General features: G+C 24.4%; 1 protein-coding gene across 1 annotated transcript; it reads left to right on the top strand.

Moving 5' to 3' along the window:
- Positions 1 to 8,997: 8,997 nt before the first annotated feature.
- OCT59_022605 (uncharacterized protein) lies at positions 8,998 to 11,456 on the top strand. The gene is made up of 3 exons (XM_066144881.1): positions 8,998 to 9,252; positions 9,357 to 10,759; positions 10,846 to 11,456. The coding sequence occupies exon 2, from the start codon at positions 9,370 to 9,372 to the stop codon at positions 10,717 to 10,719; it is 1,350 nt and encodes a 449-aa protein (XP_066006299.1). The 5' UTR covers positions 8,998 to 9,252; positions 9,357 to 9,369; the 3' UTR covers positions 10,720 to 10,759; positions 10,846 to 11,456.
- The last annotated feature ends 13,532 nt before the right edge of the window (positions 11,457 to 24,988 follow it).

Here is a 24,988-nt window from a genome sequence, read left to right as displayed (position 1 = left end):
AAGAAAAGAAAAAGAAAAAAAAAAAAAGGAGAAAAAGACGCAATAAATAAAACACTAAATTATTTAATTATTTTAAAAAAGATCCTTTTTTTTTTACGTTTCAACTAAATTTAATTTAAAATGTACTGTTTGGTGTATTTGTTATGTTTATTTAGATTAAACTTTAAAAAATTATTTGATTAACCTAAAAGAGAAAAAAAAATAAATAAAAAATTTAAAAAAAGAAAAAAAATAAATATTTTTTTATTTTTAATTATAACTTGTAAAAGGAAAAAAGAAAAAGGAAAAAAAATAAAAAAAAAGTTTTTTTTAATAAATGCAGATATTTTAAATTGAAAATATTATGTAAATTATGTAAATTATGCAATATGCAAAAGAAAATTATGATAATCAAATAAACTTTATCAAACCTTTTATCAAAATTACTAAAATTATTATGATTATTGTAATGATTATTAACTATCTTTTTTATTTTGATCCGTTAAAAAGTGCGTTAAAAAACGTGTTAAACCATAAAGGGATGATCAAAGAAACATCCGATATTCCCTTTTTATTTTATTTTTATTTTTTTTCATATATGACTTTGATAATGATAAATACTTTTAAATATTTTAGGAAAAAAAAAATAAGTTTTTTAGAACCTTCCGTACTTAATAATCAACTTCATTTGTAAAATTAATAAAGATCAAAAGTAGATATAAATTTAGTGTGAAATTTCTCGGCGTTTCGGGCACTCATTTTAACACACCTGTGGGGGAATTTGGGGGAAATATGTAGAAGCAAAAAGAAAAATTTTTAGTAAACATACATTAGAATTACCTTTTCTTCATTCGGGGTTTAACGAAAAAAAAAAATTATTTTTTTTTTATTTTGAAAACCTAAAGAGGGAAATCGTGGGGCGGAGTTGAAAAATTAATGCGAATAACAAAAAAAGTAAATTTATTGAATAGGAGTTATCCGTAATGATTGGATATAAATTTTGCTGCCATGTTATGTATCGGAATATCATAAAAAAATAAGAGGAGGCGTTCTTTTCTCGAATGAGTTAATAGAAGAAAAACAAGGGAAGCAAACTAAAATTAGAGTCATTCATATTTTTTTTCCTTTCGGTGATAAGCAGCGGATTATTATAATTTAAAATGGCTTGGCCTGTGAGTGTTTCATATAGATAACTAAACGAAGCAAGTAATTATTACACATGGTTTTATATAAATATCATTATCGGTTATTTATGACATATTAATACATTATCTACATTTTTCATTTTCTTGTTTTCTTTCGCTAGGCATATTGTTTTAATCTATATTGTTAAAAATCAAATCAAGAAATTTTCGTGTACCTAGATTTGCTTAATATGGGAAAGAAGAGAATTAATAAATTACAATGTTGTCCATTGATTCTTTTTATAGCATCACTGATCGTCGATGTTACACAAACAATAAATCACAATAAAGCATTCATGATTTTTGCTGAAATTTCCTGTGACCAATTATGCGACCTAGACCAACTTTACGGTGAAATCATGTAATTAACAATATGTCCATATGTACCTTACATAAATGCTAATATAAGTTTGCATGCATATATGATCTCAACATTTAGGAAAATTAGGAAAATTAGGAAAAGGGCGCAGGATTAGTTTATCATTACTGCGCATATCACGCGATCTCTTAAATATTTAACCGAACTTACATCATACTTTATTATCGAAAGATACATATAATTTTTTTTTTAAGAATTAATTTTATAAAGTTGTTCTTAAAAAACATTTAAATTTTTTTAAAAATATGTTAAAAATATTGTAGTAATAGTAGTTGTAATAGTTGTAATAGTTGTAGTCAGATTATCATAAATTTTATCACGATTAAATCTCAATCAAAATAAGCTGTCTATAAAATCAAAATTTATGCAAACTAAAAAATATGTAAAAATATGTAAGGAGAGATACTTCCAATAAAGTAAATAAAAATGATAATTATTATAACCCAATTTAAAAAAAAAAAATATTAAAAATGAAAGAAAAATTTATAAAATTAAAATGGCAAAAACTGGGAAATCCGATTTTATATGATTCGTTGTTAATTTTTATTATATAATCACATATATTTCATATTTCACATATTTTTTTTACATATTTTACATATTTTACATATCTTCAAAAAAAATAGTCGGAATTAAAGATTAAAAAAATTAAAAATACATACATATCATACATATTTATGTACTTTATATTCGGATGAATTCTACAATGGTTTTCTCTTTATGAAAAATAAGAGATAAGAAAAAGGTTAACAAGACAAAAAAAACAATTTCCTTTTTAGAGAAAGGTTCAATGAAAAATTTAAGGAGTTAATGTGATGATTTTTTTTTAAAAAAATGGTATAATACTATTAATAATGTACGTAATTTGCATCTCATCGATTCGTGTCTTAAAAGATTGATAATCAGATTTACTTGTGAAAAAAAAAATAAAATAAAATAATTAATTCGCGTCGCATGATAATGTGTATTCCACACGCGAGAAGCATTATTTTAAAGTGGAAAATTAATCTCCGCTTATGTATTTTTTAATTTGACCTTTATGGATAAAGATAATTTTGGAAAATTCAATAAGATCAAAAAGAAGGGATGCATTTTAACTCAGGTCTTTTTCTATTCAATAATGAGAACAATAAGAAACAAATAATTCTCTGAGAAATTCAAGAAAATAAAAAATCATAAGAAGATGCGCGAAGAATACACAAAAAAAAAAAATATAAAAAATATTTGATAAGAAAAAGATTACCAACAAACATTATTACATTAAATTTTATTTGAGCAAACAAATTATAAACAAATTCTTTGTCTTCCAATTAAACAATTTAGATTTTTATCTTTTAACATCAATGAACAACATCTTATCCACTAATCAGAATAAAGTATCAAAATAAAAGCAAAGGGTTCACAAAAAAAAAAACTAGATCAAAATCAAGTTAGATAACGATTTTAACTTGGTTTAATTCTACTATATTAGTAATATTTATATAGATTAATTTTTTTGATAAATTTAAAAGAAACCATATATGTGTTTCAAATATTTTCAAATTTATAATTTTTTTTACCTAAAATATAACTTAATAATCTTACTCGATGTTTTTTGAATGCATTACGTATGATTACGTGGGAGTTCTTTTTAAAATTTTCAATTTGATGCACGTTTACGTGTTAATTATGCGCGACCTTCGGATAAAGTTATTCTAATTTGGTATATTTTGAAAAACAATTAAAAAATGACAATCATTATTCTCTAATAAATCCTTTTTTTTTTAATCGATTCAAATGGTTCAAATAAAAACAATGTTGAGGCGCATTTAACCATTTAACAGCCATTATGTTAAAAAATTCATTATGATAAGCCACTTTTACTTCCAGAAAAAGGATTTTTGTATGTACGTATGCCGGTATGCGTGGCGAAAAAGAAAATCATAATCATATCCATTATGAAGATATTCTTTCATCACAATAATTACATTTTAAGGTCGGAAGTCGGAACTGTCCAACGTTTCAGATGATTTCTCATTCCTCGTGTTTAACCAAAATGATTTTTCTTTTTTTTTCATAGCAAACAAATGAAAATTCAATTATATGCATGCATTGCTTAAAACAACAAAAAGTTGGAAAAAAATGGTTTTTTTATTATTTTTTGCCTAATTAAGTTTAATTTGTTTCATATAATAAACAAAAAAAAATAACCAAATTTGTAAATGGAAAACCAAATTCGTAATCACAATAAAACCTTTCATTTCTATTTCATATACGGAATAGTGTTTATAGTAAAAATAACTTAATATTAAATATTTTAAAATACTTTCTTTCAAATACTTTCAAACACTTTCAAATACTTTCAAATACTTTCAAATACATTTTCAAATACTTTTCATTAGTAAGCTCAAACAATTTATTCAAACAGTTTCGTTATAATGCAATCTTACGTCATGATCTTCATTATAAAAAGAATTTTGTCTGGCTTGTCTGGCCCGAAGATTATAAATCATAATTTGCATCCCTTGCATAATAATCACATTGTTTTTTTTTATGGTCGGTTATCTATTTCGTAAAATCCGTAATGATAAAAAAAACCTTTTTCTATCTTTTTATATCTCTTTCCTAATTTCGTTAATAACAAATTTTTTTTTAACAAACAAGTTAGGATATAATGAAAGAATACATACATGGGTTAATTGATCACTTCATTCTTACCCAAATTATTATAAAACTATAAGTTGTACGACCTAATAATCCATGAAATATGACCGAAAAATTTACGATATCAGGCAACATTGTATTATTACATTGTAATAAAGTTTTCTTTCCCTTCTTTGCCATTTTTGTATTTGTATACAAATTATACAAAATTTACATTTCATTTTTTTTATTTTTTTTTCATTTTATTTATTTTTTTTCATTTTTTTTTTATTTTATTTTATCCAAATACAATTTTTTATATACTTAAACTGGTAACTGAATCTTTTATCTCTTTTTTATTTTTATTATTTATTTATAATAAAAAAGTTTCTCAAGAAATAATGAAAATACCCAATCAAATATTAATCATTTCCCCTTATTACTTTATTTATCGATTTATTTTCCCTTAATAAAGTGCCGTTTATTATTTCTAAAAATATATTGAGAAATAACAAGGTTTAAAATAAAATATTACGACGAATCACAAACTTTCGGATTTTACTCGAAAAAATAATTATCCACTAACGGATAATCACAAGTTTCATTGGATAATTAAAGGCATATTAATTCATCTAACGTAATCATTTTTATCCCTTAATATTGATAATTATTGGTAAAACAAAAATCCAAAAGTAATTTTTATAATGAGAAAAAATATTTTTGATCACAGTTCACATACAGTTCACACAGTTCACACAGTCCACACAGTTCACACAAAGTCCATTCAATCCATACATTTCACACAGTTTAATCTTAATCCTTAAAAAAACAGAATCACAATGAAATAATAATTCAATTGTTTTTAATCTTTATGCTTAAATGTTTTTTTCGGATATTAGGTAAAAGATGAATTAAAGAGAGCATGACTGAAACCCAAACCCAAATATTATTTTTCTGTGAGATTTATTACAAATCAAGTAACAATTTTATATATTTTTATATATTTTTTATATATTTTATTTTTCCTTAATTTAGTCTTTGATTACAACTTTATTTGTTGCGTCTGGTGTTGCGTCTGGGATTTACATTGCTGACAAAAAAAAAGGAGAAAGGTAAAGCGCGTGATTAACGTGAGAAAAATGTAATTTTACTTTAGATGTAAAAGAAAGGTATTACGTCACGTACGTCACGTAACTTTATTTTATATATATATATCTAAATATGTTACATAATTAAATGTATTTATGTTGTATTCAATTCATTCAATTCATAGGCAAAGTAGGCAAAGTAGGCAAAGTAAAAAAAAAAAATCGGAATTTCAAAAATAAAATTAATCCTTATGAATCATGATTATAATACCAGATAAGGCGAAGTCCGGCTATTAAATCCGATTTACAAAATATTGATTTTAAAATTAAAAATTACATATTACAAATTTTACAAGGGTAATTCCGTAAATTCGTAAAATTCCATTGTGTGGCGTAGTAATTTTTGGCGATGTGGCGTAGTTTTATTCCCTTATTGAACTCGCCAAATATTTGGCTAAAGAATAATTACTAAACAATAACACAAACGGTCAAACGGTTTAAAAAAAACCATTTATTGAATAAATAAATTTTCTTTAGAACGGTTTATAATTCAGAATACTTGCGGTTATTCAATTGTTTCCAAATTATTTTTATTTTGACTCGGTGTAAATTGACGCGGTATAAAAAAAAGCGAACCCGATAATTTGGTATAAATGATGTAATTTTTTTCGATTTAGAGGTTTTTTAATTCAATACAAAAATGATTCATTGTTCTTGAATTTTTTTTTAAAAAAAAAAAAATAATAATTTGAAAATTTAAAATAAATAATTGGACTACTTGGCGCCCTTTTTTTTTCCAATTTTAGTCAATATTCATGTAGATTACTTCATGTAAGATTGTAAATTTTTTTCAAATAAAATTATTCTTTTCAAGCACACGAGTACTTTTATCAGCTTAAAATAATGACAATGAGGATGGATTTAATTGTATTATTAAAAACTTTAAATTTATTTATAAATATTATTATATGTATCAATGTATCAATGTATCAAAAAAGGAATCAGATCCATAAAACTTTTTTTTTAAAATTACCATAAAGACAAATGTTACAAAATTTATGCCTCGTATGCGGTATGCCTCGTGATTCAAAATTCAAAATAACATGTTGGTATGAAATTATAAAGACAAAGGGAGAGGGAACAATTTGAGACGCGTATATCATGAAATTTCATGAGTAGTGATACGCGGGCGAATATACTTATATAGTATTTAAAACTTAAAAAAAAAAAAACAAACGATTTTTTCGATTACCAAAAGTCACATGATACATGTGACGGATGATTTACAATAATGTGTGGTTATTTTTGTTTGACCATTATTTATATGTGGGAATAAATTAATTTTTTGGATGAATTTGGGTTTCAGGGGATGCACATAATTTTATTTTTATGAAAAAAAAAGTCAATCCGGTTTGAAATAAATTTATTTTAGTTCCGGTTTGAAATATCGTTTAGCAATTTTACACGTTATTTTGAATATTGTGTTCTCAGTTTAAAATATTTCGTAACGTATTAAAATTTTTCATAATTCCTATTTTTAAAAAAAAACTAAAAAATTTTTTTTTTTGTTATACCAAATTCTGATAAATTAAAAGAAAAACAAATCTTGCTTAATTGTTTATATTATATGAGTTGGATTAAAATTTCTTAACGAGAAGTTTAATATTTCGTAATGTAATAAAATTTCATAATTCCTATTTTTTTTTAAAAAAAAAAATTTTTTTTTGTTATACCAAATTCTGATTTAAACAAATCTTGCTTAATTGTTTATATGAGTTGAATTAAAATTTCTTAACGAGAAGTTTTTTTTTACGCCTAATGATTCAAATTTTATATGCACGAAATAAAAAATGACTACAAATTTGGGCAACTAACCATTTAATATTTCAAAAAAGTTTGAGCTGCTAAGTAAATCAGCTAAAGTTAGAACATTATGTGATAATTTTTCACATTACACAAAATCTTAATTAACACATCAATTTCCATTAATGAAAAATGATAATGTTACACCAAATTTGTAGGAAAAGACCCTGCGAGGGGGACTTGCATTATTAGTCTCATAAATATACTTTTTAATCTTGTGATTTTAACTTATAACTCGCAGATTCTTCATCTGTGATTGCAGAATACTTTTAAACTTTTATCACGTAAGAAAAGAATAAAATGTTTCTTTTAATAATTTATTTTAACTTTTTTGATAACAATAATAAAACGTCATCAACATCGTCATTAACTTATTTTTCAAGTCAAAAAATAGGTAAATTAATTTAAACTAAAAGTAGAATATAATAATATTCTATAAATAATTTAATAAATGTGATACTACTAATTAAACTTGTCTATCTCTTATGCTTGTCAATGTTGATTGCGTAAATAAACTATTTTTAAGATTTTTCAAAAATTTTTAATAATAAATTCCTAGTTTATCATCAAAAAAGTTAAATTTAGAACTATTTTTTTTATTTATTTGTAACATTAAAATCATTTAATCATTTAGATAATTTACATATTGCATCTAAATACTAAAATAATCTAATACTAATAATTCATATCACGAATTGTCTATGAAAAGATTTAACCGATATTTATTCTTCGCTTTAAGATTATTATCTTTTGTGGCTTTTCCTTATCTTCCAATGATAATTAAATCTTTAATAACGTTCAATTCATTCACGCTAAGAAAGGATAACAAAATGTTTAAGAGGTTTCTTGATCACATATGTGTATGCATCACAGTTTCAAATTTCTTTAAAAAAAAAGTTGTAAATATATTAAATATATTAATATATTTCTTTTTTTGAAGATATAATCGTTATTTTACAATTATTATAAAATGTTAGAATTGTTTGTTTTATTGAAGAATAAAAAAAAATTTTTTTTTTTTTTTTTTATACAAGCAATTCAAAAAATTTCATATAATTTAAAAAAAAATTAATATAAAAATTATAATATATATATTTATATATATAAATTAAATAAATATATATAAATAAATATTAAAATGGGAAAAACTTTATAAAATGTATCGCAATATATATTTTAGTTTAAATCTTCCAACTTCGAAAATTAAAATTACCGAAAGTGTATAGCAAATAAAACTAATTTAAAAAATATAAAAAAAAAATTTTTTTTTTTTTATTTATTCATTTTAGAATATTTAGAATATTTAGAATAGAAAATAAATTATTCTTATAAAAATAAAAAAATTTTTTTTTTTTAATTATTAAAAATTTTTTTTTTATTTTGTATCCTTAAACTGTATAAAATATTGCACAAAAAATTTTTGATCGACCTTAAATGTGCACCCAGCTTAATAAATACCCTCTCTGAAATTTCAGGAAATCAGAAAAAAAAATTCGTGTTAAAAAAAAAAAAATTTCTTTTAAAGTAAAAAAAAAAAAAAAAAGCAAATAACCTAATCTTGTTGAACCCTACATATTACATTGACATTTTTTTTTTACATTAAAAAAAAAATTTTTTTTTTTTTTTACTTTTTACTTTTGTCAATCATTTTATTTATTTATATTACCCTTTTATTTTATTATTTTATTATTAATAATTTTTTTTTTTTTTGTGTATAACCTTGTTATATCGTACTATATCGTACAGTAAAGTATAGTAAATAGTTAAGTAATATATTAATATATTTATTTATTTATTTACTTTTTTTTTTTTTTTACTTCCTACCTTCCAACAAACACTATATAAATAGTGGTCGAATTTTCGGATTTTGCTTTTTTTTTTCAGTTCGTTAAATCATTTCATAGCTTGTATCAATAATTCTTTATTTTTTATTTTTAATTTTTTTATTTTTACGTTTTATTTCTTTTCTTCTTCTTCCGTTGCCACATTCCCCGTAAAAAAAAAGTCCCTTTCTATTTTGTTCATTATTTTATCTTTTTTTTTCTTTCTTGTATATTATTCTTTTAGTTTCTTTAATTTATTTTTTTTTTCCCTTTTTAAAAAAAAAAGAACCCCTTTATTTGTAACGGTTACTGAGGTAGCTAGTTTACCTATCTAAAAAAAAAAAATTTTTTTTTATATATATATAACAGAACGTGCTTTTAAAAAAATTTAATTTGTATATATTCAAAAAAAAAAAAGCAAAACACGAAAAATGAACGACGATAACAAGATACAATACTTGACACGAAACATGAATAACGTACACTTACATACATCAGCTTCGTCAAGGACCTCGAATTCTGTAAAAGGTTCAGATACAACATCGAAGCCTCCAGCATTTCAGTTCATTTCTCATGACGAACTCCTCAGTTTATTCGAACAACGAAAGGGTTCTCAATACTTCATTCCAGAAGGATTTGAGCCGGTCTTAATTCCAAGAGGTTCTCCATTACAACCGGTAGCAAACCTTCTACAAAATGGCAAGCTTCTTAATCATCAAAAACAACAACATCAGCAACAACTAAAAATTCAAAACCAGAACGCGGCAGCGCCGGACGTGGTCGTCGTTAATAATAATAATAAACAAAAATTATTACCTAATATAAATAATAATCAATCAAATACTACTACATCGTCCGACGTTCGGTTCCCTCAATTAGTGTTAGCTAGATCTACTGCACCGACTCCGCCGCGCGGATCGGTTGCAAAAGCCCAAAAACCAAAGAAGCCTCCAAGACCTCCAAATGCCTTTATCTTATACCGTCGTTCAAAACAACCTGATATAGTGGCACAAAACGAAGGTATATCAAACAATGAAGTATCTAAACAAGTCGGGGAAATGTGGCACAAAGAGCCCTTAGAAGAGAAAATGAAGTTCCAACGTTTAGCTGATGCAGCAAAGATGGAACACATGAAGAAGTACCCAGAATACAAATATAGACCACGAAGACCTCATGAAAAACGCCGCCGTACCAAGAGACCTAATGCAAGCTTGAACAATAACGCGAACAAGACCAATAATGATAACGCGAATAATAATAATAATAATGACTGCGCCATCGATACAAGCCCCTTAATGAACTCTATTTCAACAACCAATGATGATCTTTCATTCTTACAACAACCGCAGCAAATTGAAAGACGGTCTTCAATCGAATCTGTTAGTACGATCGATTATTTTGATGAATCAAGAAGGAGCTCAATGATTTCTTGTGGGGACATAAATGACTTAAATGACATTGAATATAATGAATATATTTTTGATGATGTTCCCTCATTAGATGATCAATCTCAGTTACAATATTCTACGACTTCTTCATGTAATGCTTCAAATTCTCATGAATTTAATGTTTGCGTTGAAAACCCAGCTTTTGATCTTATGATGGAGGGTGTTTCACCTGGAAACGATTCGGATGTTAGCTCTTATGATTTCTTTGGCTTCGGATATCCCGACTATATACAGTTCAACAATACATTTGATTTGAACTCATTAATGTCTTCTCCAAGTGACCAGATGATGTCGTGCGAAACTTTAAATGCCACGACAAATATTGACGCTTAATGACTTTTTTCTAATGACTTTTATTAATTTTTTTTTTAATGTAAGTAAAAAATTTTTTTTTCGCGTTTTTTTTTTATATTAATAATAATAAATAAATAATAATATATATTATTTTTATTTTTATAGTTATTTATTTTCCCCAAAAGTATTCTTATATTATCTGGTCCGACGAATTAACGCCGGGACCCTAATCTGAAATAGCCGAAGAAACATTAACCGACTTTTTTTAAAAAAATAATACTTTTTACACTTACTACTACGGACAATTTTTATTTCTTGGTTATTAAAAGGCAAAACCTTTATGTATAAAAAAAAATTTGAACTTTCTTAAGAGGTTTAGTCTTTTATTAATTAAGATTTGTTTGTATATTTATTTTTTATAAGGTGTGGGTTTATGTACGTGGGTTATTGTTGGATTTAAAATATTTTAAAAAAAAAAAAAAAAAATCTTATGTGTCCGAAGTTCGTGTAGGGTATTATTAATTTATAATTATTTATTCTCTTTTTTTTTCTCTCTCCCAAAAAATTATCTGTACATATTTAGTTGTAAAAAAAAAAAAACTCTTCGAAAAAATTTTTTTGATTCGCTTTTTTTTACATCTTATTTCCAAGTGTAATAACATACCTCCAAACTATCATTTTCGTAAAAAAAAATTTTTTTTAACTTTCGATTCATTTTTTTTTTGTTCTTTTCTTTCGTGATAAATAAAAACCAAAAGATGATTTGACTTTATTTAAAAAAAATATTATCAATTGCTTGTTTACAATTTAATTTAATGATGTTTGATGTAAAAAAATAATCTTTTAAAAAAACTCGTAATAATATTTTTGTTACGCTTTTCTTTTTTTTTTTTTTTTTTTACAAAAAAATCTTTTTTTTTTTAAATCTAATCTTGCCAAAAAATCTTCGACTCCAAATTTGGCGTTTGAAAATGGTGTTAAAGTAAAAATACTAAACTTTTTAAGGATTGGCTAAGTTATATTTCAGTTTGTGATTTTGTTATGATATATTTGTTTTATTGTGATATTCTCGTGACCAATGACACCCATTTTTTTTCGCGCGAAACGCCAAAATATATATATATATGTATATTTTTATTATATTTATTGATATATTTTTGAATCAAAATATTAAAAAGGCTTAGTAAAAAAATTTATAACTTTAAAAAATTCAAAACAAACGGGGAAAAGCTGGTAAAAACGGCACGGCAAATCACAAAAAAAAAAAATCACATTAATGAACCCTAAAAAATTCGTGCGAAAAAAAAAAATAATAATAATAATAATCAAATATCTAAAATCGAAAAAAAAAATCTTTTTTTTATTAAAAAAAAAAAAAGGAAAAAAGGATAAAGAAAAAGTTTTCATAAAAAAGTAAATAACTAAAAGGTCAAAATAAATAAATAAATAAATAAATAAACAAAAAAAAAAAAAAAAAAATTTTTTTAACCCGTTCAGAAAAAAAAATATTTTTTTTTTTTTTTACAGATAATGTAATTTTTTTTTTCTCAATTTAATCATTTATTTATTTATTTTTTCAATTTGTCATTTATCAATTTATCTTTTATTTACTTTTTTTTTTTTTTTTTTTTTCAATTAATTTTTTTTTTCAATTTATCATTTTCAAAAATTCTCACCCAACTTTTTCAATTAATATGAAATACCGGAATGTTATCCGCATCTCCGAATTAATACTTTAAAATAACCTTTGAATGTATCAAAAAAAAACATCATTCAAACCATTAAATCTCCACATATAGATTTCAAATATGAACATAAAAGTTTTTAAACAGGTTTTATTATTAAGAATGCATATAATGCGACATTTTTTTAACATTTTAAATTCCAAAAAAAAAAATAGTTAGCATATAGTAATGACGCATATTCATGATTACATATTCATTATTTATGCATAAATGCAAGGGCCTTCGGAATTATTTCGGAGAGGCCCAAATAGTGGAAGGGAATGAAAAAAAAACTCGTACATTATCTTTTTTTTTTTCAAACAAATCTCTTTTTTTTTTTTAAAAAAAAAAATACTTTTAGGAAACCTTTCACAGGAAGAAAAAAAAAATTTCCATAATAATACATTTTAGGCTAAAGTTGAATAAGCCTACCATGCTACCCATGCAATTGGCATAAGATAATTGCATGTTAAAAAAATAATATATTTCTAATTCAGTATGTAACGTTTTTATAAACAAATAATAATAAAAAATAAATAAAAAACAAAATATTATCTAGGGAAATGATCTAACCATCAAATTATTCAAATTCAACCTATAAATTTACCTATATTACGATTTATTATCAATATATCAATATCAAAAAAAAAATTTATTTTGTGTCTCATAAACAGTAAACAGGTTTTAGTAATGATCTTACAGGGATGGATACCAAGGAAATTTGTGTTTAATTAATTGAATTTTGATAGATTTTTTTTTTTTCTCAAAGTAGTATTTGTATGACGCAGTAATAACTAGAATTTTACTTGATTTATGCATGCTTTCAACTTAAAAAATTACGTGAACTTATTTCCTTAAAAAAAAAAAAATTCATATTAGAGTTCAATTAAATATTAATCAAATATCCATTATGACCAATCTTAAAAATACAAGTTTTTTTGATATATTAAAAATTTCATTATTATTATCATTATTATCATTTTTAAAGTTTTAATACGTTACACTACAAAATTTTTTTTTAAGTAGTACGATATTTAGGTTTTATACCCTGCGTAAAGAAAAAATTTTTGAGGGTAAAAAAAAAATAATAATGGGTTGTTATCATACTTATCCAATTATCATAATTTTTATTTATGAAAAAAAAATTTTCAACGAATAAGAATTCAACGAGAAGAAAAAGATTCCATAGAAATAAATGATCATATAAAATCTTGTGTTAAAAAAAAAAAAAAATTGAAAAGGCGGAATTTCTTCTTGTTCAAACATTCAAGGACTGAGTTAATGAAGGACAATTGTTCATCTTTCGATTGTATTTACGATTTAGCGTAACTTTTGTGAGCGTATAAACATAAAAATCACATTCCCAATAATTTTTACCCCAAGAAGAAAGGAAAGGAATAAAGTACGGGATGATTAAATAAAACAACATTCTATAATTCTATGATTCTTATTGACCTCATTTGTACTTCCAAATATTTTAGAAAAAAAAAAATATATATTTTTTTTTCCCTTTTTTTTTCTGGAGATTACAGAATTTCTTTCCGAAAGTTAATAACCTTCTGACCTTGGATTCGTCGTCATTGTATGATCTTTCTCATTTGGAAATTCAGGAGTAAAAAAAAGACGTGAAACATTTAATTGAGTTATTAGATCATAATAACTGGTTCATGATTGGGTATAGTAATGTATAATGATAAAAGGATATGTGATGTATTATTGTACAAACAACAACAGCGCGTGGTGCGAATTCTTCGGCAATCTCCAATAAATATATCATGTGCATGAATGGGATATCAAATGTTTCCTAATCACATAGAATGTTAAAGTAGATCATTTCTTGGGTCACGTGGAATCGGAATTTCTGAATAATTTTTCCCCGAATAACCGCTTTTGGTTTTACGTAAAAAAAAAAAAATTAGTAAATAAATAAAAATTCTTTTTTAATTTTTTTAAGAAGAAATGTTCTTAATTATTCTTAATTGATTCTTAATTATATTATGCATTAAATATTGCCAATAGCATTATAAATTTTGGTTTTTTTAAAAAGATTCCCAATAAACTTTATTAAATCCAATAAATCCAATAAATGAATAAATGATTCCCCAAAATTTATTTTGATGTGATCATATAATGTAATAATAATGTAATAATAATGTAATAATTAATAATGTAATGATAAAAAGTTCATTTGTATAAATAAGTAATCATTGATAAATCGCAAAAAAAAAAAAAATGTGAAATGTCTCGCAACATTATAGATTTTTTAAGGAGAAAAGAAAATTTTCTTTAAAGTGGTTTCCCAACATAAAAAATTTCACTATATATATACCCATATCTATACTAGAAAATTTTTAGACGAGCATTTTTTCGCTTTTTTGTTTATAACCATAAAATATCATAAACCATTCGTAAAATGATGATGAGGGTAACAATCACAATAGGCAATTGGTGATACCATTGTGGTTCTGCATATTTATTGAAATTTCATTCTGGGTCCTAGGGAGTTTATGTTTTATGTATGGTATGCGCAAATAAATGTGTGCATGCTCATTTATGACATTGAGAATTTTTTTAAATCATAGAATGAAATATGTTGCTCTGTTTTCTGCGCATTATACATTTCTCCACTGCATATTTATTTTGAATTATAAACATTTAATATATAAAGCGAGATTTCTAAATTTAGTAAAACCTACACAAAATATTTTGATAACCAAAGCGAAAAAATATTTCTTTCAATAATTTCTACAAAAGGAAAAAAAATATTCACAAATATTTGGTTTACATAAATCCATCTATATAAAATTAGGAAAAGTTAATAGTTTTTATCCAATGATTCATACAAATAAATTTTATATAATATTATTTTTCATTTTTTTACAGTGATTTTTTCCTATTAAAGTTCATAAAAGAAATTTTTTAAATGTAACACATATCCTAATTGTTGTTTCTATGAACCAATGTTTATGCATTAGAATTTTTTGTAAATCAAGGAATGTTTTTTTCTTCTTATTTATTAATATCAATTTAGAATGTTGCTACCGTATTGAGAATTTATTGAATTTATTTATTTTACAAATTAGAATGAAACTTCTTTGATCAATAGAATATCGTTTTAATGAATGATTTTTTGATAAAAATCATCAAGATAAATTGATAATAAAAAAAACTTGTTTATATGATAATGTCAGCATCAGGGTCCTTGTAAAAAAAAAACAAAGTTTTTACATAATAAAATATTTTTAATACAGGTTTCATATTTTACCTATTTTTAAATGCATACATGTATCGCGATATAGATATGTACGATATAGTTCGTACCTTGTTGTTTATAAATGTTTTTAAGCAGCGGTTATTATTGACGTAAAAAAAAGCAAGGCATTATTTACGCGTTGATTTATTTTGTATAAACATGTGATTTTGTTGATTGCAGGTGAATAAAGAAAATTCAAAAAATTTTTTCTTTATTATACAAAAGACCGCAGTCCCGCAGTAACGTAGTTACCAGATTTTTCCGAATTTATATGTATGAAGATCTTTTACCATCTTTACCATCCAATCCATCCAATTAAAAATTTGTGTGACAATCCATAATAAAAACTTTATTCTTTTTTATCCCCGGTCTAAATTACAAACTAAAAACTAAAGATTTTTCATATAAACAATAAAATTGATTTTCAAAGTGTTTTTTTTTTAAATTAAAATGATGGATTTTCAAAGTTTTTGAATTATTAATTATGATTTTAGTAATGAATATAATATTTGTTTAAAATCTATTTGATTTTTTAATTGCGCTATCTTACTTCTTTGTTTTGTTTAGAATTTATCCTATTGATGAAAAAAAAAAACATTCCTGAAACAAAGAAAGAATGCAAAGGAGAAAGATAATAATATATTATTATAATAAAGAATAAAAAATAAAGTTATTATTTGTTTTATCTTTATCAATAATATTTATCATGAGAAGAAACGCGTATCAGCGCATGCATCCAAAACCAATTATTTCGGGTATTTTCACGTTAAAATATTTACGTTACGTTACATATTGTTTGTTATGAAATTAATAATAGTGCATCAATAATAATAGGCTGTTCTAGAAATAAAATGTTCCTTGAATTTTTAATTCTGGTTGGTTTAAGCAAAATTATTTCCATTTTATCATTTACGCGTTTAAAAAAAAAAAGAAAAAAACGAAAAAAGATAAATTATTTTATTTCGTACACTCAAACATATTTTTGCATCGGAATTAACTTTAATATAGAAGTAGTAAAATGGCTTGAATGTTATTTTTTTTTTTGTAATAATTATAATTATGTTATGTATTTTTTCTTTTTAGAATTTTAAATTTGTAAAAAAAAAAAAAAAAATATTATTATTATTTTTTTTTTTGTCCACTGTTCCCCTATTTTTATGTATTATTTGAAATCAATAAAATTCCAAGTTTGGAATAATCATAAAAAAGAAATATATGTATGTATTATATATTATGCAGAACCACTAGCTCGTTTTCTCACCAAACCGTTATATATTTCGGAATTAGCGCCGTATATATATTAAATATGTGATTGATGCATCAAGTAAAACTTAATCAGTTAATGCAGTTAAATGGTAAATTTATTTACCCAAAACTCCGTTTTTCTTCTAAAAGTAAACATGATAATGATTATGATATAATGATAATTATGGTTAATTAATCAACTTTATCTTTTTCTTTTATTTGTATCCAACATAGTAATTTTTCCCAGCGGGTTCCCGGTTCCCATGGACGTGTCAGCCTTCCAATAATGACCTTCTTTTGATCATCCGTGTATCAAACAATTTGAGTAATAAATGTATTGTTAAAAAATAACGAATGACCCCTTCTATGTCGTCTTCCTTTTCAACATGTGTGCAAATGTGCAAATGTGCAAATTAAATTTATATGTTATTACATAACTTTTGTAAACTTATCATCGCATGCATATTACGGTTAAATTTATTTTGCCTAGACCGTTTTTTTTTTTGTTTATAGTTGTACCTGGTAAAAAAAAAATCTCTATCGATTTGATTTATTATTTATTAATTATCTTTTTTTTTTTCATTCGCGTTTCTTCATTTAACTTAAACAAGTAAATCTTAAACCCCGATAATAAATTTTTAACAATTAGAATCGGAAATAACGGATCTAAAAAATTTGTTTAAAGTAGAAAAATTATTTGTTTTCGTTTAACAATTATTATTGTAACCTACTAATAACTCCCCCTTTTTAAGATTCAAACTAATACATATTAGTTAAATTAGTGAAGAGTTTTATTATTATTATTATTAAAATAAAAATTTCTTACATATAAAATATTATATTGCAATGTGGCGAAATGGGGAAATTCGGAGATGTGGGATGATTTTTAGGTTTCCTTAAACATCAAACAATATAATTTAATTATTTGAAGATCTAAATTTATTAAAATTCAATTTTTTAAACATTTGTAGGATTTTTTTTTTTCTTTTTTTTCAAAAACAAAAAAAAAATAAATAAATAAAAAATAATAATGCTAGAATGTCTATTAAATTATAAAAAGAAAATTATAGTTAAAAGAAACAAACTTAAATTGTCTAGAAAAGTAAAAATTCAATGCAAAAGTTGAAGTATACTGCAATGTGTCAATCATTTGTAAATGTACTTTACTGCAAATAACAAAAAATAATATTGTTTGGATTCTTTTTCCTCTTACCTTATTTGGCTTTTTAAAGGGGACAGACAAAAAAAAATAAAAAGAAATAAAGAAAAAAAAGTGGAAAAAGTTTGAAAAGAATGAGTAGGGAATTATTATTAAATTATTATTATTATTATTTTTTTTTTCGTTATAAATATTACCCATGTCTGACGTAAGTTTATAATATAAGATTTATAGCGATGGTCAGGTTATCTTTGATATGCATACATAACAAATTTCGATCATCGAAATGATTTTCGTAACTAACTAAAATATTTTAGGTTAAGATAAAAGTTACGTAAAATAATATGGACCAATGACTGTTAATATTGTATGAAAGATCCTATATATTGATCAATTTAAAATTATTCTAGAAAGTTAGTCATAAAATATAAAACTCTTTCAAATTTCCCTTACATGATAGTGATATATAATATAGGTTCTTTAACATACAATATAGTTTCTCTTTTAATTCTACTTTGTTTCCCATTGTATTAAATAAACAATAGTAATCTTGTATAATAACTCGTTTATCACTTTGTCATGACAATGAATTACCGTATTTCATATTAACTAAAGTCTTAACCATCCTCCCAAACGGTTTTGAGGGAATGCAAATTGTCATCATACATTAATGGGTTCATGGTCATACAATATATGCGTTTTTTTAGTTGACATTTTAAACATCTGTGCGTGATGATGAGAAATTTTTTGCCGCTATAATATGCAGTAACTGCATCTTCTTTGTAAATTATCATAATAACATGTGATACTATACAAGTATCGCATATTAAAGTTGTTGCGCTAAAGGTTATGGTTATAGTTATCTGCCATCCAAATTCAAAAATTGTCAATTCCAAATCCAAATTATATTGGATTTTGGCAACATATATACAGTTTAATAAAATTAAAGCAATGGAGGGATGGCCCATTACAATGTACAAGAGATTCAAATAGTGAAATTGTTTTAAAATGTTTGCATAATTCACAAAATCCCATTGATTCTTTCCTTCATCTTCACGGAATTTTTAAAGAAATTACGGATAAAATTCTTTACAGGGTCAAATAAATAAGGTATAATATTTCTAAAAATATTGTTACATTTATTATTACATTTTTAATATTTTTAATATAATGTTAATTTCATCATTTTAGGTCAAATGACTACATTTTGGCTTTAAGTTGGATCAGCGGGAAATGATTTCATTCAAGAAACGCAATTAAAAATGAAAGGTCTTTTGAATGGATACCATATAATCAGTCTAATAAAATTAAATGCAACAGGCAAAAATGGATTTATAACAGTAATATAGAGGGATGAGCATTACAATGTTATTATAGAGATACAATCGGTTTAATAAAATTAAAGCAATAGGCAAAAATGGTACTATAACAGTATATTCAGGGATGGCCCATTATAATGTTAATATGGAGTTTCAAATAGTGAAGTTGTTTTACAGAAATTACGGATAAAATTTTTTACAGGGTCTAATAAATAAGGTATAGGATTTCTATAAATATTATTACGTTTATTATTACATTTTTAATATAATGCTAGTTTCATCATTTTAGGTCAAATGACTAACTACATTTTGGCTTTAAATTGGATCAGCGGAAATGTGATTTTATTCAAGAAACGCAATTAAAAAATGAAAGGTCTTAAGGATGAATACCATACAATGGGTTTAATAAAATTAAAGCAATAGGCAAAAATGGTTCTATATTCAGTAATTTTGAGGGATAGCCATTACAATATTAAATGGATACCATACAATCGGTTTAATAAATTAGTAGCAATAGGCAAAAATGGTTCTATATTCAGTAATATGGAGAGATGGGCATTAAATGTTATTAAAGATTAATTTTGTTTGAATAAATACCAATAATCGGTTTAATAAATTAGTAAAAATGGTTCTATATTCAGTAATATGGAGAGATGGGCATTACAATGTTATTAAAGATTAATTTTGTTTGAATGGATACCGTAATAACCGTACAATCTGTTTAATAAAATTAAGCAATAGGCAAAAATGGTTCTATAACAGTATATTCAGTAATATGGAGGGATGGACCATTACAATGTTAATACGGAGTTTCAAATAGTGAAGTTGATTTACGAAATTACGGATAAAATTTTTTACAGGGTCTAATAAATAAGGTATAGGATTTCTATATATATTATTACATTTATTATTACTTTTTTAATATAATGTTAATTTCATCATTTTAGGTCAAATGACTACATTTTGGCTTTAAGTTGGATCAGCGGGAAATGATTTCATTCAAGAAACGCAATTAAAAATGAAAGGTCTTTTGAATGGATACCATATAATCAGTCTAATAAAATTAAATGCAATAGGCAAAAATGGATTTATAACAGTAATATTAGAGGGATGGCATTACAATGTTATTATGGAGATACAATCGGTTTAATAAAATTAAGCAATAGGCAAAAATGGTACTATAACAGTATATTCAGGGATGGCCCATTATAATGTTAATATGGAGTTTCAAATAGTGAAGTTGTTTTACAGAAATTACGGATAAAATTTTTTACAGGGTCTAATAAAATATAAGGTATAGGATTTCTATAAATATTATTACGTTTATTATTACATTTTTAATATAATGCTAGTTTCATCATTTTAGGTCAAATGACTAACTACATTTTGGCTTTATTGGATCAGCGGAAATGTGATTTTATTCAAGAAACGCAATTAAAAAATGAAAGGTCTTAAGGATGAATACTATACAATGGGTTTAATAAAATTAAAGTAATAGGCAAAAATGGTTCTATATTCAGTAATTTGGAGGGATAGCCATTACAATATTAAATGGATACCATACAATCGGTTTAATAAATTAGTAGCAATAGGCAAAAATGGTTCTATATTCAGTAATATGGAGAGATGGGCATTAAATGTTATTAAAGATTAATTTTGTTTGAATAAATACCAATAATCGGTTTAATAAATTAGTAAAAATGGTTCTATATTCAGTAATATGGAGGGATGGGCATTACAATGTTATTATGGATATTAATTTTATTTGAATGGATACCGTAGTAACCGTACAATCGGTTTAATAAAATTAAGCAATAGGCAAAAATGGTTCTATAATAGTGTATTCAGTAATGGATGGACCATTACAATGTTAATACGGAGTTTCAAATAGTGAAGTTGATTTACGAAATTACGGATAAAATTTTTTACAGGGTCTAATAAATAAGGTATAGGATTTCTATATATATTATTACATTTATTATTACTTTTTTAATATAATGTTAATTTCATCATTTTAGGTCAAATGACTACATTTTGGCTTTAAGTTGGATCAGCGGGAAATGATTTCATTCAAGAAACGCAATTAAAAATGAAAGGTCTTTTGAATGGATACCATATAATCAGTCTAATAAAATTAAATGCAACAGGCAAAAATGGATTTATAACAGTAATATAGAGGGATGGGCATTACAATGTTATTATAGAGATACAATCGGTTTAATAAAATTAAAGCAATAGGCAAAAATGGTACTATAACAGTATATTCAGGGATGGCCCATTATAATGTTCATATGGAGTTTCAAATAGTGAAGTTGTTTTACAGAAATTACGGATAAAATTTTTTACAGGGTCTAATAAATAAGGTATAGGATTTCTATAAATATTATTACGTTTATTATTACATTTTTAATATAATGCTAGTTTTATCATTTTAGGTCAAATGACTACATTTTAGCTTTAAGTTGGGATCAGCGGAAATGTGATTTTATTCAAGAAACACAATTAAAAATGAAAGGTCTTAAGGATGAATACCATACAATGGGTTTAATAAAAGTAGGTTCTATATTCAGTAATATGGAGAGATGGGCATTACAATGTTATTAGAGATTAATTTTGTTTGAATGAATATCATATAATCGGTTTAATAAAATTAAAGTAATAGGTATGATGGCTATAGTTATTCAGAGAAACAATTTGGCAGGAATACAACACGATGCTTCTGGAGTTACGAAGCAAATATTATTAACATATCTGGAACGAAATAAAAAAAAAATTAGACAACTTAATAAGCCTCATAGCAACGTACCGAAGAAACTCAGACACGTGATTAAGTGGATGACTATAGTCATTCACCGAATAGTGAATGACTAAAATGGTTCTATATGGGGGATGGGCATTAAAATGTTATTATGGAGATTAAATGAATATATCATACAATCGGTTTAATAACATTAAAGTAATAGGCAAAAATGGTTATAAATTCAGTAATATATGGAGGGATGGGCATTAAATGTTATTAGAGATTAATTTCTATGAATATCATACAATCGGTTTAATAAAATTAAAGTAATAGGCAAAATGGTTCTATATAGTAATATGGGGGATGGGCATTAAAATGGTATAATGGAGATTAAATGAATATATCATACAATCGATTTAATAAAATTAAAGTAAAAGGCAAAAATGGTTATATATTCAGTAATATATGGAGGGATGGGCATTAAATGTTATTAGAGATTAATTTTGAATGAATATCATACAATCGGTTTAATAAATTAAAGTAATAGGCAAAATGGTTCTATATAGTAATATGGAGGATGGGCATTAAAATGTTATTATGGATTAATTTTATTTGAATGAATATCATACAATCGGTTTAATAAAATTAATAGGCAAAAATAATAATATGTTCAGTAATATGGCATTACATGTTAATATGGAGTTTCAAATGGTGAAATTGATTTAAAATGTCTGCATAATTCACAAAATCCCATTGATTCTCTCCCACGGAATTTTTTACAGAAATTACGGATAAAATTTTTTTACAGGGTCTAATAAATAAGGTATATAAGATTTCTTAAATACTAAAAGTCAAGTAATTGTAATGGTTTTAAATCAAAATTACCATCTTTTAGCTAACCACAATATTGTAGTATTTACAGCCTATTTACAATTTACGTTTATAATATTACAACCACCAAGGTTGTAATTCAAAATAACTTACGGCGACCAACCTTAAATGTATGGAATTCAGATACAATTGATTCAAAGCTTTACAAATTGATCAAAAATAAATGATAAATGCAATTAAAAATGAAAGGTTATAAGGACGAACGAATTTAAATGATTGGACCATGATCATGTGAATTAAACGATTTTCAATGATTGGTCCATTTTCATGTGACTTGGACCAATACAATAATAATTGGTTATTGGTGGAATCCATTATTTTGTGCACATGACCATGACATGACCATGACATGACACATAACATGAACATAACATAAACATAACATAAACATAACATGACCATAACATGACCATGATAACCAATAAACAAAATTCCCTTCTGTTCAAATAAATTTGCGCAAAGAAGAATCCAGGGGTTCAGGATCTTTGTCTTTAAAGTTAAGTTAGTTTAGTTGAATGCAGCTGTAAGATGATTCCCGCCATATAATAAATTGATAATAATATGATATATTAAACTACATTTGGTTAATAAACCCGATTTGACGAAAATTACGGTGCATACTATTCCAGCTGCGGGTAAATGTGACTCAGTAACTAGGTGACTAGGTGACTTGGTGACTAGGTGACTCGGTAACTAGGTTACTAGGTTACTAGGTTACTACTCGGTAACTAGGTAATTAGTTAACTAGGTAACTTAAGTAACTTATCGATAATTTCATTGTAAAAATAAAAGATTAATTTAACCAACTTTGAAGTTATTGTGATTGGCGTGATTGTATGATTGGTGTATATTGTTACATTAAATTAAGTATAATTTTAGAACGTTTTCGTGATTCAAAATTTGATTCGTTTCAATGAGTCACATCGATTATGTCGATTAACGTCGATTAAAAGTTGATTAAATTGATAAATTGATAAAAAAATTTTTTTTACGCGTATCTTATTTACTTTATTTGGATATTAATAAAAAATGATTTTAATAAATTAATATTTATCAACAAAATCTTTTTTTTATGAAATATTTAATTAAAAAAGTGAATTGATTTTTAAATTTTATTTTTATTTTTATTTTTTTTTATTTTTAATTTTTTTTTTTTTTATTTTATTTTTACTTTATTTTATTTATTTTATTTTTGTTGTTGTTTTATAAACAGCAATGTCAATCCTTTTTTTTTGTGTAATCGATAAATCATAAGACCATTTTAGATAGTACGTTGATAATCTTTTCTTAAAGAGATAAATAAAAAGAAAAAAAACTTTATCTTTTAGTTCTTTGTTATGCAAGAAGAAAGTCTGTGCCTCTAAATTTATCACGCCATGAAAAAAAGATTATCATATCACCTATTTAAATTAGATAGGTAAGATTAGAGAAAGAAAAATTAACATGTGAAAATAGCGTGTACCATATTTGACAAGTTAAATTCTAAAGTACAGTATAAAAAAAATAATACCGAGAAATAATTTTAATAAAAAACGAAACGAAATAACGGAAAATGAAACGGAAAATTGAAAGAAAAAAACAATCAATTATTATATAATAATAAACAATAATTATTATTCAAACATTAAAAGAATACTTAGATTTCTTTAAGATAATATAAAAATAGAACATTAGAATAATTCATTTATGTTAAGGAAAAAATTTAATTGTTTCAGACTTTCAGATTAATAAACAGGTTGACAAAAATGAAATCATTTTAATTTTTTTTTTTTTAATTTAAAATTTATAGAAATTTCCGCACTTATCAAAATATTCCCAATTTTAAATTAATTGTTTTTTTTTTTTTATTTAGGCGCTTTGATTTTTTTTTAAGCATATTTTTTTTATTCAAACATTGAAAAAATATTAATTAAAGGAAACATAAAAGGGTTATAGAAATTGACCAACAAGATTTGAATTTAAATGTTCAAACCTGTA

The sequence above is a fragment of the Rhizophagus irregularis genome, chromosome 31 (assembly GCF_026210795.1).
Source record: "Rhizophagus irregularis chromosome 31, complete sequence".
Taxonomy (NCBI): Eukaryota; Fungi; Glomeromycota; class Glomeromycetes; order Glomerales; family Glomeraceae; genus Rhizophagus; species Rhizophagus irregularis.
This window is presented reverse-complemented; position numbering and strand designations above follow the sequence as displayed.